We start from the raw sequence: 12,996 nt of genomic DNA, 5'->3' as shown, positions 1-12,996 counted from the left end.
TAATTTCTTTCTCTTTCTCGTTTTTTTTTTATATATGTATATGAATACTTTTCCTATTTTCTTTCTTTCTTTAGAATTTCATTCAATGACCTTTTCTAATGCACATTATTGCTGGTTGGTTTTTGTTTTGTTTTTTGTTTTTGCTGAACTTGAATTGGAGAATGTTTTTTGTTGTTGTTTCTGTATGATTGGTTCTGGGCTATACACAACTATGGAGCGGGTTCACACATAATAGTTAATGGATAAAAAAAAAAAACGCACACAATTTATATAAAAATTACATTCCACTGGGGCTTGAGAGGGGAAGAGCTTCTTCTTTCCGTTCAGTGAGGCCCAACGAAAGGAGGGAGAGGTTACAGAAATCGCAGAAATCGTACCAGTTATCAACAATCGACTATCAGCTATCGTCCCAACATCAACATCATCATCATCGGTTAAGGCCTGTTCCCCGGGGGGCACCGCCTTAGACCTCGTCGCCCTGGTTCATCGTTAGCTCGCCGAGATGGGCATTAAATCGTGACCATTCATCCCGCGACGGTTGCGCCAGATGCTCAGCCACGTCATAGACATACAATTTGCCGGCCTCGTCACCAATGCAGACATGCAGTCCGGATGGTGTCCATGAGACACGATTGAGCGCCGGCGCACCGGCAACGACAATCGATGCTGTTGGTACTTCGGTATCCTGATTGAGATTCCACAAGTCAAGACGACCGCTACCATCGACAGCAGCGAAAAGTGCGGGATGAATGGGCGACCAGGCGACGTCCATCACATAATCCGAATTGTCCTCGAACGAGTACAACGGCTTTGTGTCCTGCAAGAGAGTAGGGTCTCAATTAAAGAAAAAACCTTCGGTATATATATAAAGAGAAATCGCTATCATACCTTGAGGGACCAGAGCTTGATGGTCCAGTCAATGGACGAGGTGAGGAACAGGTGGCCAAAGTCTGGCGACAATTGGTTGTAGTGCGTCGAGATGCCCGTGATGGGGCCCAAATGCCGTTCGTACACCTCATTCACCCCCGAACGCAGGCCGTGCCGCGAGGCCGAATAGACATAGCCATCCTCGCTGCCCATCACCAGACTGTTGATCTCATTGGCCGGGAATGCCATCGATGTGATGGCAATGGCCTTCGACTGGCGCTGCTGCAGCTCGAGCGTATCTTGGGGCTGTGACAGCATGTCCAGCGACCACGAGCACAGCTTGCCGTCCGACGATATTGAGATGACATTGTGCGCATTCTGTGTGCCCACCATCTGGAGACAGTAAACGGGATGTGTGTGCGCCGCCGCGCTCAGCGGCGTCCGCTGTATGGGCGTGCGCTTCTGCACGCGATTATCCCAGAGTACAATCTGGCCCGAGTAGGTGCCGCCGAGTATCAGATTGGGATTGAACTTGGCAAAGCAGGTGGACATCACGGCGCTCTGGCAATGGAAGACATCCTCGGGTGTGCTCTTCTTGAATTTGGTATTCCACACCATCACCACGCCGTCCGGCTCATTGGGGCTCTCCTCGTTGTTGTGATACGAGGCCACCACCAGCTCTGGGAAGTGTGTGGACCAGTCCATGCTGGTAATACACCGATTCTTCGACCATCGCTCATCGTAGAATACCCGATTCAGTGAGAGGCGTGCGTGCGAGCGCTCATCGCTGGTCTCCTCGCTGTCCCCACCGCCAATATAGTCCATGTAGATGTCCACGTTCTCCGACAGGGCCCGCTCGATGACACGTCCCGCACGCACCACAAATCTCTGAAAGTCCTCCGATAGTATGATCATCTGTTTCTGCTCCTCAGACAGTTCGTTGACTTGAAACAAGGTACGCGCGAGATATATATATAAATGAGGGAATATTCATTTGTATACGTTATACGTTATAAAAGTACTCACCCTCCTTCTTGATTTCGTGCTCCTTTTTGATCTCGAGCGGTGTTATGGCCGGCGCCACATCCTTCACCGTGGGCAGGCCATGGGTGAGAAAGCCGGGCGGCAGCTTCGATGAGAATCCATTATCCAAATGGGGCAGGGAGCTCTCTTCGTCATCTCCTTGGGCATCAAATGCAAGCACTGTTTAAGGTATAAAACTAACACAGCTAGAGGAATATGACAATCGACAGAACAGGAACAATTCTACATCTTCGCTTCATTTTCCCAATAGTGTTCAATTCTTTATCTTGCTTTGTCTTCATCTTTATATTTATCTTTTGCTAGGTAGGAAACTGCATAAATTCTTTGACTTTTGGCTTTGTCATTGGTTTTTTGTCGATTAGGTTGATCAGATTATGGTTAAGGTTGGTGTGGTGTGGGGACTTGAGGCTTACGGGTGCTTGGTTAAGAGAGAGACAGACACAGATGGCAGACACATACAGGAAGGAAAGAAACAGAGAGAGAGAGAGAGAGAGAGATAGGGAGAGAGACAAATAGGAAGGTTAGTTCGCAGCGCACGTCTCTGGAGCTGTTTTTTTTGTTGGTCTGGAGCTAATGCGGATGGGTGGGTGGGGGGTAAGTGTGGTGAAGTGCATGGTGGATAAGTGAAGCTGCTGGTGCTGGATATTTGGAGCTATTTGGAGTGGGTGTTTTTAGTGGGTGGCTGGGGGTGGTGTGACAACTATGCATGTGACGGGGTACGTGGCTGTTTGTTCACACCCACGAAGATAATATATATATATATACATACATATATATAGATATATTACAATGCATGTATGTATGTGTATGTGTGGTTTGCTGTTGTTTCACCTAATTAATATACAAAGCCAATTATACAAATAAAAATATTACAATTTTCTCGCCTTTTATGTTTTTTGATTAACTCTAAATGTATCGTTAGCCATCGTTATCGTTGCACGATTATATGACAACATTTTGTACGTATTTGTTCTCCACCCAGTTTATAATTTGCTTGCACTTAAAATTATTTAGTTTTTATGCTAGCATAAAATAATAATATACATCATATATTTAACACTTTAAGTTTAATGGCCGATTATTGATCGATTGGCGCTCGATTATTCTGTAATGCTGTGCTGTAAATTGAAGAGAGGGGTTTCATCAGGAGGAGCTGAGCTGAGAGAATGAGTGTGTGTGTGTGTGTGTGCGCCTGACTGTAGAGAAAAACATAAAGAGAGAGAGAGTGCAGCAGCAGGCAGCGGCAAACCCTAAGCACTGGCTAAATGAGGCCAGAAGAAGCCCCCCGTTTAGCCATTACTTCAAATGTTGAACTATCCTTCGCTTTCCCCTATAGCATGAAATAAAGAAAGTGGGTACCCGTTCCCCCCTTCCCCCCTTCTAGTCTTAGGATAGGCCCCCTTTGATGCTGCTTTTTGGTGAGAGGCGTTAGTATATAGTTAGGCATATTATGGGTATTAGCTCATGGACAATACGACGGGGCGGTCTGCAGGATGATTGACTCTCTCACACACACACACACACACACACAGGCACGCACCGTAGAAGGGTCTAGACTCTAGAGGCTGGGTGAGGGGTGTTTGGATCAGGAATGGGGAGCAGGACATGCAAACAGATTGATGATTTTGTTCGATCGATTGAGGGGGCTCTGACCGTTAGTATGTTGTGCGTTGTGTCTACATGTAAATCTTTCTTTTCGACTCTTTCTCAACACTGACCACTATTTTCCAACACTGACAACCACTCGAAGTACTGAATATTTGCAACGCGTTTCGATTCGATTCGATATTTTGATCTCTCTCTTGAATTTACTTTTGGATTTGTTTTGTTTTTTGGTTTTTGGATAGAATTGGTACGTTCCTATTTTGCTTCATGTCGATTCCGTCACTGTTTCAATATGGGCAGAGGCTGCCGGCCCTGGTTGGGGGCCAGTGGAGGCCTGTACCTACCTGTGAATTCATCCTCCCACTCTAAACCCGGATTAAGATTGTATTCATCTTGAAGAAATATAAAGAAATAAATACATTTTTACATACATTGTTGCTGTTTTGGGTTTTTTGTTTGTTGTTTGTTGTTGTTTGATTTAATTTGGTTACTTTTTGCTGATTTTTTTTTTGTGATTTAAAAAAAAAAAAAAAACAAAAAAAACAAACGAAACGAAAGAGAGTAAAAACAAAATATAGTTTTGGCTCTGCATACCGCCCATTAATTAATAAGAGATCGATAGTCAATGTTTGTTTAAGCTAAATGCAATAACGTATAAGAAAAAAGTGAGGAAATGTTTTTAGTGTGCTTAATATTTGCTGAATTTTTGCTAAAATGAGAGATCACACATGGGCGGGCACATATAGAAAGATATATAAGTATGTATATACGAGTATATATATGTATATGTATAGCACACAAGCCTGGCTTATGATGGGTACACAAAAAATAGGCTAGCAGTGGCAGGACAGGGTAGGGCAGGGCGAGGACAGATCAGGGCAGGGCAGAAAGTTTATCATACAATATTAAATACGTATCCAAATGTTTCAACTGATGTATCAGATATAATTACTATAGTTCATACGGATTGAGGAGTCTCTTCTTCTGTGCTTTTTGCTTTCACATGCAAATATTTGGTGTTTTTTTTTTGGGCTTACAAAATATCATAATAGACTTAGAATACTTGGAAGTAGGGTTGGGGAGGGGGGGACTCCAAAATAATCATCATCGACTAGTAGCTATAAATAGTGTGTATGATAGATCATAAATGGGTATACAAAATACAACTTGAAAGAGAATTTCTTCCTCGAAAACTTAAAACTGTCATATAAAAAAATAAGCAAAAAAAACGATTAAAAACAACTGTTATACGAACATAACATAGCCCTACAAAAAAACTGTTATACATAAACTAATATGCAATAAATTCGATGATCTTAAAAAAAAAAAATAATATCACAACTTAAAAATGCATACGAAAACTAATTATACGAAATAAAATTAACAAAAACAAATTTGAAAAAAAAAAAAACTTATAAATTGGGTGGAGATTAACAAATTTGTTGATTTTTGTTCGATTTTTGTTTTTACGATTACGATTACGATTATAAAATGGCTCTGATACAAACTGAATATCTGTGGCGATGTGGTTCTAGAGCTAATTTGAAAAACAAATCAATTATATAAATCATAGAATGTATATATATATATGTCATATATAGATCAGATATCAGTTATGGGAGAACAAATCAAGCGACCGAATCGGAAACGAAGATCAAAGAAGAATTTTCTACGATAGTTTAAAAGCTACCAAAAAAAAAACATAAAACCATATACTACTACATATACATATATTTGTAGGTATATATATATAAAAGGAGGGGGTTTGGGGGATATCCATATAATACGTATCAGGCATAATATAGGCAGGACAACGCAAGGCGGGGTGGGGTGGGGTGGCGGAATGGTGTGTAAGAGTGGGAAACGTGGTTGGAAGAGAGCAAAAGAAAACTACACACAAAATATACATAGATACAAATAGTACATAGATCGGTGTAGTAGCAGTAGTAGCTATAGGGTATAGAGGGGCATAAAGTATATAGGATCTACATATATATATATATATATATATATAGTATAAAGGCATACGATACGGTTTACGGTTAACGCTTTTTACGATTTACAAGTTACTGTTACTTTTGGTTTTACATCTACAGAGTCTGAAAAGTTGTCGGGTACAAAAATTACGGATAGAACGTAGGCTACTCACCATAATAATCCGTAGCATGAGCTGCAGTTTTTTTTGCGTGCGTGCCAACAACAGATAAGGGGAGGGGGGAGAGAGAGAGAGAGAGAAATTAAATTGACAAATTATTAAATGCGCTACAAAATGTATGCTCTAACGATGGATGGTTGGGGCGGGTGATGCTTGGGCGGGTGAGGAAATGGAGCGAAAAAACAAAAATGATAATGATATAATGATGTTAGTGGTGTTGTAGTGGTGGAGTTGAGGGGTTGGTGGGTTGGTCAAAAACGTAACGAAAGAGAATGCCTTTAATGATTGTTGTTGATCCAATCAAAGCCAAGCCACAAGAAGCCACGCTCGCAACATGATAAATAGCATTTTTTGATGATTTACGACGTTTATACGAGATCACACTCCCCGATCTGCCACTGCCCACACCCCACAATCAATTTTGGTTTGCTGCCGATTCGTATAAACGTTGCAACGTTTTTGGCTCTTTTCTAAGTATTTTAACATTACAAAATATTTGTGTGTGTGTGTGTGTGTGTGTGTGTGCTGATCTGATTTGTAGTAGTTGTTATTGTTGTGGAATTTGCTTATAATTAAGATTAGTACCTTTACGTGGACGCCACCAATCCTCCATATATCCTGACAGAGGCGAGGAGTGGCAAGAAAGAACTGTATTTGTTATTTTTATTTCACTATGGATTGCTCGTATGATTTATCTTTCAGGACACGGGGTGGAATGGATTTTTCTTTTGTAATCTTTTTTTTTTGTTTTACTCAGGGGGGAACGAGATAAAGCGCAGAAGCCGAATGTGTCTAGTTATGGGTTAGGGTTAGGTTAAAGGTAGCATGCAGCAGCCAGACTTTAAGCAACAGAGAGACGACTGTGTGTATGTGTGTGTGTGAGATCCCTTTTAACAAGAGCAAACTTAGACCAGAGAGATAGAGAGAGGGAGAGAGAGACATAGCGAGTATATACAGAGACAAGTTAAGTTAACATTGAACAACAGTGACCCAGAACAATGTAAACTTAACAATAACGATAGATGGAAACAAACTATGGATAGTGGTTACAGTAGTAGCTTCGTTTATGGCCATTTTGCCATTCTGCCATTTGCTTTTTGCTTTTGTTTAAAGTGTACGCACCATCACGCTCATGTCCCCCGGTGCTGGTCGTTTGTGTTTGTTTCGTGTAGACCAGGGTCTCCTTTGGTGGAATGTTCGTTGCTTGCACATTGTAAACGCTCAGATTCAAAGGCTGTTGTTTCTTACCGCCACTGGTAGAGGGTAGAGAGAAGGAATATAAATATAAAAGTATATTCAATTAAAGCTGGGGGCCGGGGGAGCAACAACAAAAAAGTAGCTCACTTTTGACCATTGACAGTGGCCTGAAGGCTGGCGTCGGGTGTCTGTGTATTGGAATTTTCCGACGTCATTGAGTTAACCGATGACAGAGACGACAGCACCTCGGAGACAGGTGCCACGCCCAGGGACGACAGCATTTCATCCAGATCTCTGTTGGGCGGAAGGGGGGAGGAGAACATTCACTGTGTACTTGAGTTGGGTTTTTATTCAAATCCAAAACTCACTTTCGCTGATCTTTGTCTATGCCAGCGCCACCGCCAATGCGTCCGGCCGCCTCTTCCATATCTTTAATCTCCTTTTCCCTCCGCCGACGATCCTTCTCCTCGCGTAGGGCCGCCAATTTGGCCTTTTTTCTTTCCAGCTCAGCCTTGCGATCCATTTTTATTTGTTTGTTTGTTTGTTTGCTTGTTTAGTTTTTCTCGAGGTCTCTCTGAGTGTTTTTGGATGTGAATTGCTCTTGGAATTGGGTGGTGCTTCCTGAGGGAGGGATGGTCGTCGGCTAGAAGCTACTGAAGCGGGATACTCTGCAAGGGATAATACATGATGATTAATGAAGCATATTTGATGATACAATCAATGGTTATGGCCGTCGCCTTAACCAATATTGGTTGCTTTGATGATGTCACCAGTTGGCCAAATACTCAGAAAAAAAAACCCTCTTTCTATGTGTGTGCGTGTCCACTAACTCTGTGTTCGGTGCGGTTCGGTTTTTGGTGTCCAATTGCACATTTAAATAATCACTTGATACGCCATTACACATTCCATATTGGTCTTTGACTCCAATTCTAATCAGAACATCTGTCACCAACACGCGCACATTCCCTTTCTTTGATGCAAAAAAATCAATAAATCTAATGCACCCCACAAAATGAGAGTTTTCATTTTCGCTTCTTTTCTCGTTTCATAGATTTTGTTGCATTCCAAATATTTATGATTCGATGAATAGCTTTATGGACCCACCTCTTGGCGTTCGTTAAACGTTCAATTTTGGCAATTTAGGTACTTAAATTAACATTTTTCAACTATGTAAAAATTCAATGTTTTGACCAGTGTGACCGCGGACTCGTCGATCAAATATACCACCTGACCCTCAGAAATATACTATCTAATCTTTAAAATATACCGTAAATATACCGAGGAATAAAACGAAATTAGCCCACACTGTTAAGCACATGTTGAACTTAACAGCGAGAAGTCTTACCATGTTATGATTGCTGTTAGTTAATATATGCGTTGCGCGTTTCGGGGGCGGGCAAGTGAAACCATAAGAACAATAAGAACCTGCCGCTGGAAATAGAAAGCTGACTAAGAATGCACTAATGTACAATTAATCATTGTCTTTAATTTATGCCATCAATGCCACACCGGCCCCACCTGCTGTTGTCATGCTGTCTGTAGTGTGGCCCTCCAGCGGCAACATGCAAACTGCATACCTGTTTACCGTTAGTCGGTTGTGTGTGCATGTTTGTGGGTGTGTGTCGGTGCATGCGTGAGCAAATGGCGTTTTTGATATTGTTTGTAAAACGAATGACCTGTTAATTACCCCGTCCTGACCAAACCCAAAATGCCACAAAATGCATCGGAAACTTTTCTTTGGAGTGGGAGACTATTTTTGGCGCATTTCCATTTAAATGCCAACATTTGATGACCCATAAACTATATTACAGTCCGTATGCCTTTTGGTTTCTGTTGTTTTGTCTTTTCGTTAATTTCGTAACATCATTGGACAAACCGGACTGGAAGACGATCCCAGAGCCATCCGAGCCGATGTTGCCAGTTAAAACCTTGAATTACCAAATCTTTAAATGATTTTATTTTTTTGCTCCAGGCTGATAAATCTCCATAGGGATGGGGAAACCAATGTGCCGGTTGGCCTGTGTCTCCATCAGGATGGAAGAAACGATAAACATATATATACATATGTATATGTATGTATGTATATGTCGCTAATTGCAAACGCAAAGCAAAGCGGTTCGTTTAATACGATTTTTATTCGTGATTAGTTTACAAATTAATTTGCCAATTGAATTTTAGATTTTTGCTGGTTTCTTAGAATACCGAACGGCAACGGACGGTCGGTCGGTTGGTCGATTGAGAGTAAAAGTGTCTGGTTAATTAAGTTTGAACCCAAACTAGTTTCTATCTCATCTGGTTTTTGCCACCGCCGCCGCAACAACAGATGCCATCCGATTGGATCGTATCGGAGATCGCATCTCTCAAGGACAACTGGTTTTGGGAACATTGCGTGTCGTATATTTAGCATATATATGTATATATTATGTATATTACCAACTATCATCGGACATTTCGTTTTGATTTCCCCTGTGACACAGTTTTCCCACCAGCCAAGGAACACCTCTCAATACATCCCCTCCCTTCCCAAAAACCAGGTCCTCGTCAAGGCTGCGAAATTGCTGGAAGGGCAAACTCTGCCGGCGACTCTGACCGGGGCATCTGCCACTGGGAAAGGCTCCACCGGCTAGGGGAATGGAAAGGCTGCACCTTCACTCACTTCTTTTTTTCTCTCTTTTTTTGGTAATCGCGAGAGTTGTTATCGTATGCGTTGATTGTTCGTTTTGGCTTAATTCGTTTTGGGGCTTTTGTGATTCGGGTTTTTATTGCTGTAAACGACATTTGCATGCGGCCCATCAAGCCAAGCCGCTGGTAGCGTTGGCGCATATGAATGTGGCTTGCTGGCGGTTTTTGTTTTGTTTTGTTTTCGGCCACATCCACAGCATGTACTCCCTGGAACTGTTCATGCTTGGAATACCCTAACCCAGAGTTGTACCATGTGGGCGTATGAGTGGGATGGATTTCCAGGCTCTTCCAGGCTATGCTCTCTCGCTCGCTCTGTCTCCGAGAACAGAGAACAATCTAACGGGAGGCGAAGCTTCTAGAGTTGCATTGAACACATGTTGGTGAGAGAGAGAGAGGTAAGGGTAGGTTACTGCTGATTCATTACAACTTTACGCTCTTCCCACATCATCACATATCGATGCCCTAAGCCAAAGCTGCATTGATCACATATACATATGTATGTATGTATGTACATGCTTGCAAGTTATGGGAACGCATGAGTGTGCCACTCTCCGACCCGAGCTTCCTTGTGGCATACTCTACCCAGCTACTGCACTGACGCCCTGAGCATACATGTGCTGCTGCCGGGTTTAGTTGGCAGGTGGAAGGGTATGCAAAGCTCGACTTGCTCCTCTCACTATTTGGTTTCATTACATCTTTGTCTCGCCTTTCTTTGCCACCTTCCCATTCCTTACCTTCCCCTGCCCCTCCCCCTGCCACTGCCCAACCTCCACAGTCGTTTCCATCGGCCAGGTTAAGTGGCGGCACCCTGCCTCTGCCCGTGCCCCACCTCAGAGCTGTGTGCTGCTGGCGCTGCCATTGCTCTGCCGCGGCCGGCAACGGCGTCGGCGTCGTCGCAGCGTCTCCCGGGGCCGGTGAAAAAGTCTTGAAAAGTGCGCCTCTCTGCCGTTCCGTTGTTAGTTTAAGTTTAACCATCGCACCGCTTGAGTCGCGATCCAGTTGCTCAGCAGTTCCCCTCTTCCTGGAAGGACCCGCCGTCACAAACTCGTGTGCTGAATTTTTTTTTTGCTATTCCCTGGAATCTGCATAAATCCACAAAATGAAATTATTTTTATGTGCCATTGCTGTGACGCTTTGTGTGGCAGCGACAAGTGAGTGTTGAACATAAATGCTTAATCGGTGATCGATGATCGTTGATCGTTGTGGATCGCAGGAAATTTCGGTATCGGTGTCGGGTGTCGGTCGGGTGGTATCAGTAATATCCAAATTGTCTTGTCTGTCTGTTTATTTGGCTAAAAAATACACCCGCAGAAATCGCAACTTGTTGCTAATTATTTTGACATTGACACCAAATCAACATTATAGGCTTAAGCTCTTATTTTCCTGGCCCCAGACGAACGAATGACATTTAAAGTGACTTGAAATGTGGTAATGGCGATGGCGATGGCGACGGCGACGGCGACCCAACCTTTCGAGAAGTTCCCCAGATACAGACGCAGATCCATAAACGGTTTCGAGGCGGGGCATAACGAGATGAGGAGTGAAAACCGGCTGCTGACTAGGACTGGGTCTGGGAAAACTGGCTGCTGCTGGGATTGCCAAGCCTAAAAAGCGGTCGTTGTTTGGCTGGAATTGTGGATTATGCAACTCTTTGCCGTCGCGATGCCATCGCGAACCACATAGCCACAGAGATGCACAAACTGTGACTGTCACAGATATTTGCAGTGAAGTGACTGTGACTTTAAATCGTGATTCGATTTTGGGTTTTCGGGCTTACAATTGCTTCAAGATATTCCCTAAAATTTTCAATATTGCTAGCAGCTTCTAATTGAAATAAACATTTCCCCCAACGTTACGTTACTCTGTTAAAAGTTTTCCCCCCCTCTCCCACTTATTGGTATGGCAAGCAGGAAACCGCAATAGCGGAATTGCTATCGACTGTTCGATCATCGGTCACGTTGCTGTTACACTTTTCCGTACCATGGAAAAAGTGAAAGTGTGAAAAAAAAAAAAACGAAAAAAAAAACAAGTTGACTGAACTCTTCCCGTCTGTATATTTTATTTCTTCCTCGATCTCTAGCTGTATCCGGTGCCGGCTTCGAGTGCCCCAAGCCCAATGGCCAGTTCGCCGATGAGATCCAGTGCGACAAGTTCCATGTGTGCGAGGACAATGTGCCCAAGGCGAGATTGTGCCCAGACGGTTTGGTCTTCGATCCACAGAACCGCAAGTTCAACAAATGCGATCAGCCCTTCAATGTAGACTGCGAGGATCGTACAGAATTGCGTAAGATAACGGGACACTAGAATGATATCCGTTGGGATGCTGGTTATTAATTGATTTCCATTTATAGAGGAGCCCAAGTCCAGCAAGTATTGTCCGCGCAAGAACGGGTTCTTTGCCCATCCCGATCCGGCTGTGTGCAACATCTTCTACAACTGCATCGAGGGCGACGCCCTGGAGACCAAGTGTACCGTCGGCCTGCACTTCGATGAGTACTCGGGCACCTGTGTGTGGCCCGATACGGCCAAGCGTGAGAACTGCAATCCCGAGCAGCGTAAGTCCTTTGAGCCGCCTTCCGAGCTGGGACTTTTGACTGATGCGTTTCCCAACATTTGGCTTTCGTTTTCCTCCTCTCTCTTCATCCATATTATAGGAATGTCTGAGACTGGCTTCGAGTGTCCCAAGGATCAGCCCAAGACCGATGATCGCGGCCAGGTTGTGACCCATCCCAAGTATCCCCATCCCACCGATTGCCAGAAGTTCTACGTCTGCCTGAACGGCGAGGATCCGAGAGATCTGGGCTGCCAGCTGGGCGAGGTTTACAACGATAGCACAGAGATGTGTGACGCTCCCGAAAATGTGCCCGGCTGCGAGGACTGGTACAAGGATGTCGATGACAAGAAGGACTAAGCCGGCTGTTGTCCAGCGCTGCCCGCCGATATAAGCCCCAAAACGCGTCTCCTCCACTTCCACTCTCCTATCCATCTACACACTACACGCTACACGCACGACACCCTGACACCCTTACACCGCCCCCACAGCTACACAGTCACACTCATACACACACACACACACAAAAATAGACACTGAGAAAAAGGATTCGCGTCGTAGTCACTTAAAGTTAGTAGTTCTAGCCCATTTCCTATAGAGCGTACATACATATTGTATGTATGTATGTATGTATGTGTAGCAGTTAAACTATAATCCTCACTGTCTCACTGTCCAACTGTCTGACTGTCTCACTGTCCCTCACTGTCTCGTTCTTTCCGTTCTATCACGCTATATAATTCTTCACTTTCTGTGTCTGCCTGTCTACGCCTGTCTATCTCTGTGCCCAACTGAATCTACTGCCAAAATTGTTGTGTATATATTTCCCCCTCCCCCTACTATTTCTGACTTTCATTTAATTATTATACAAGAAAATAAACTGATTTTTTTTATAAAC

General features: G+C 43.6%; 2 protein-coding genes across 22 annotated transcripts; one reads left to right on the top strand and one right to left on the bottom strand.

The window, feature by feature from the left end:
• Positions 1 to 183: 183 nt before the first annotated feature.
• Positions 184 to 8,083, bottom strand: LOC111076079 (cytoplasmic dynein 1 intermediate chain). Of its 21 annotated transcripts, none has more exons than XM_022369679.2 (10): positions 7,973 to 8,083; positions 7,237 to 7,536; positions 7,016 to 7,162; positions 6,794 to 6,924; positions 6,257 to 6,319; positions 5,666 to 5,716; positions 3,861 to 3,908; positions 1,894 to 2,049; positions 889 to 1,811; positions 184 to 817 (listed from the first exon to the last, which is right to left on the bottom strand). In XM_022369679.2, exons 2-10 carry the CDS (start codon positions 7,389 to 7,391, stop codon positions 464 to 466), a joined length of 2,028 nt encoding a protein of 675 aa, XP_022225371.2. In that variant the 5' UTR covers positions 7,392 to 7,536; positions 7,973 to 8,083; the 3' UTR covers positions 184 to 463. The 21 variants fall into 21 exon arrangements, with proteins under 21 accessions (XP_022225371.2, XP_022225373.2, XP_022225374.2 ...); XM_022369681.2 differs by having other exon boundaries at positions 1,894 to 2,046; XM_022369682.2 differs by having other exon boundaries at positions 5,666 to 5,713.
• A 2,421-nt stretch (positions 8,084 to 10,504) lies between these two features.
• LOC111076049 (protein obstructor-E) lies at positions 10,505 to 12,996 on the top strand. The gene is made up of 4 exons (XM_022369644.2): positions 10,505 to 10,701; positions 11,631 to 11,834; positions 11,902 to 12,105; positions 12,205 to 12,996. Exons 1-4 carry the CDS (start codon positions 10,650 to 10,652, stop codon positions 12,459 to 12,461), a joined length of 717 nt encoding a protein of 238 aa, XP_022225336.1. The 5' UTR covers positions 10,505 to 10,649; the 3' UTR covers positions 12,462 to 12,996.

Source organism: Drosophila obscura, unplaced genomic scaffold (genome assembly GCF_018151105.1).
Source record: "Drosophila obscura isolate BZ-5 IFL unplaced genomic scaffold, ASM1815110v1 contig_29, whole genome shotgun sequence".
In the NCBI taxonomy this organism is placed as follows: domain Eukaryota; kingdom Metazoa; phylum Arthropoda; class Insecta; order Diptera; family Drosophilidae; genus Drosophila; species Drosophila obscura.
The sequence above is the reverse complement of the archived record's forward strand: the minus strand, read 5'-3'. Positions and strand labels throughout refer to the sequence as shown.

Bases quoted from the DNA above. Each gene is read 5' to 3' on its own strand.
- LOC111076079 (XM_022369679.2), bottom strand. From the start codon at position 7,391: ATGGATCGCAAGGCTGAGCTGGAAAGAAAAAAGGCCAAATTGGCGGCC. The intron at 3,909-5,665 runs GTGAGTAGCCTA...TATTTCTTCAAG, and splicing joins TCATGCTACGGATTATTATG to ATGAATACAATCTTAATCCG. The intron at 2,050-3,860 runs GTAGGTACAGGC...TTGATGCCCAAG, and splicing joins GTGGGAGGATGAATTCACAG to GAGATGACGAAGAGAGCTCC.
- LOC111076049 (XM_022369644.2), top strand. From the start codon at position 10,650: ATGAAATTATTTTTATGTGCCATTGCTGTGACGCTTTGTGTGGCAGCG. The intron at 10,702-11,630 runs GTGAGTGTTGAA...CTCGATCTCTAG, and splicing joins GCTTTGTGTGGCAGCGACAA to CTGTATCCGGTGCCGGCTTC. The intron at 11,835-11,901 runs GTAAGATAACGG...TTCCATTTATAG, and splicing joins CGAGGATCGTACAGAATTGC to AGGAGCCCAAGTCCAGCAAG.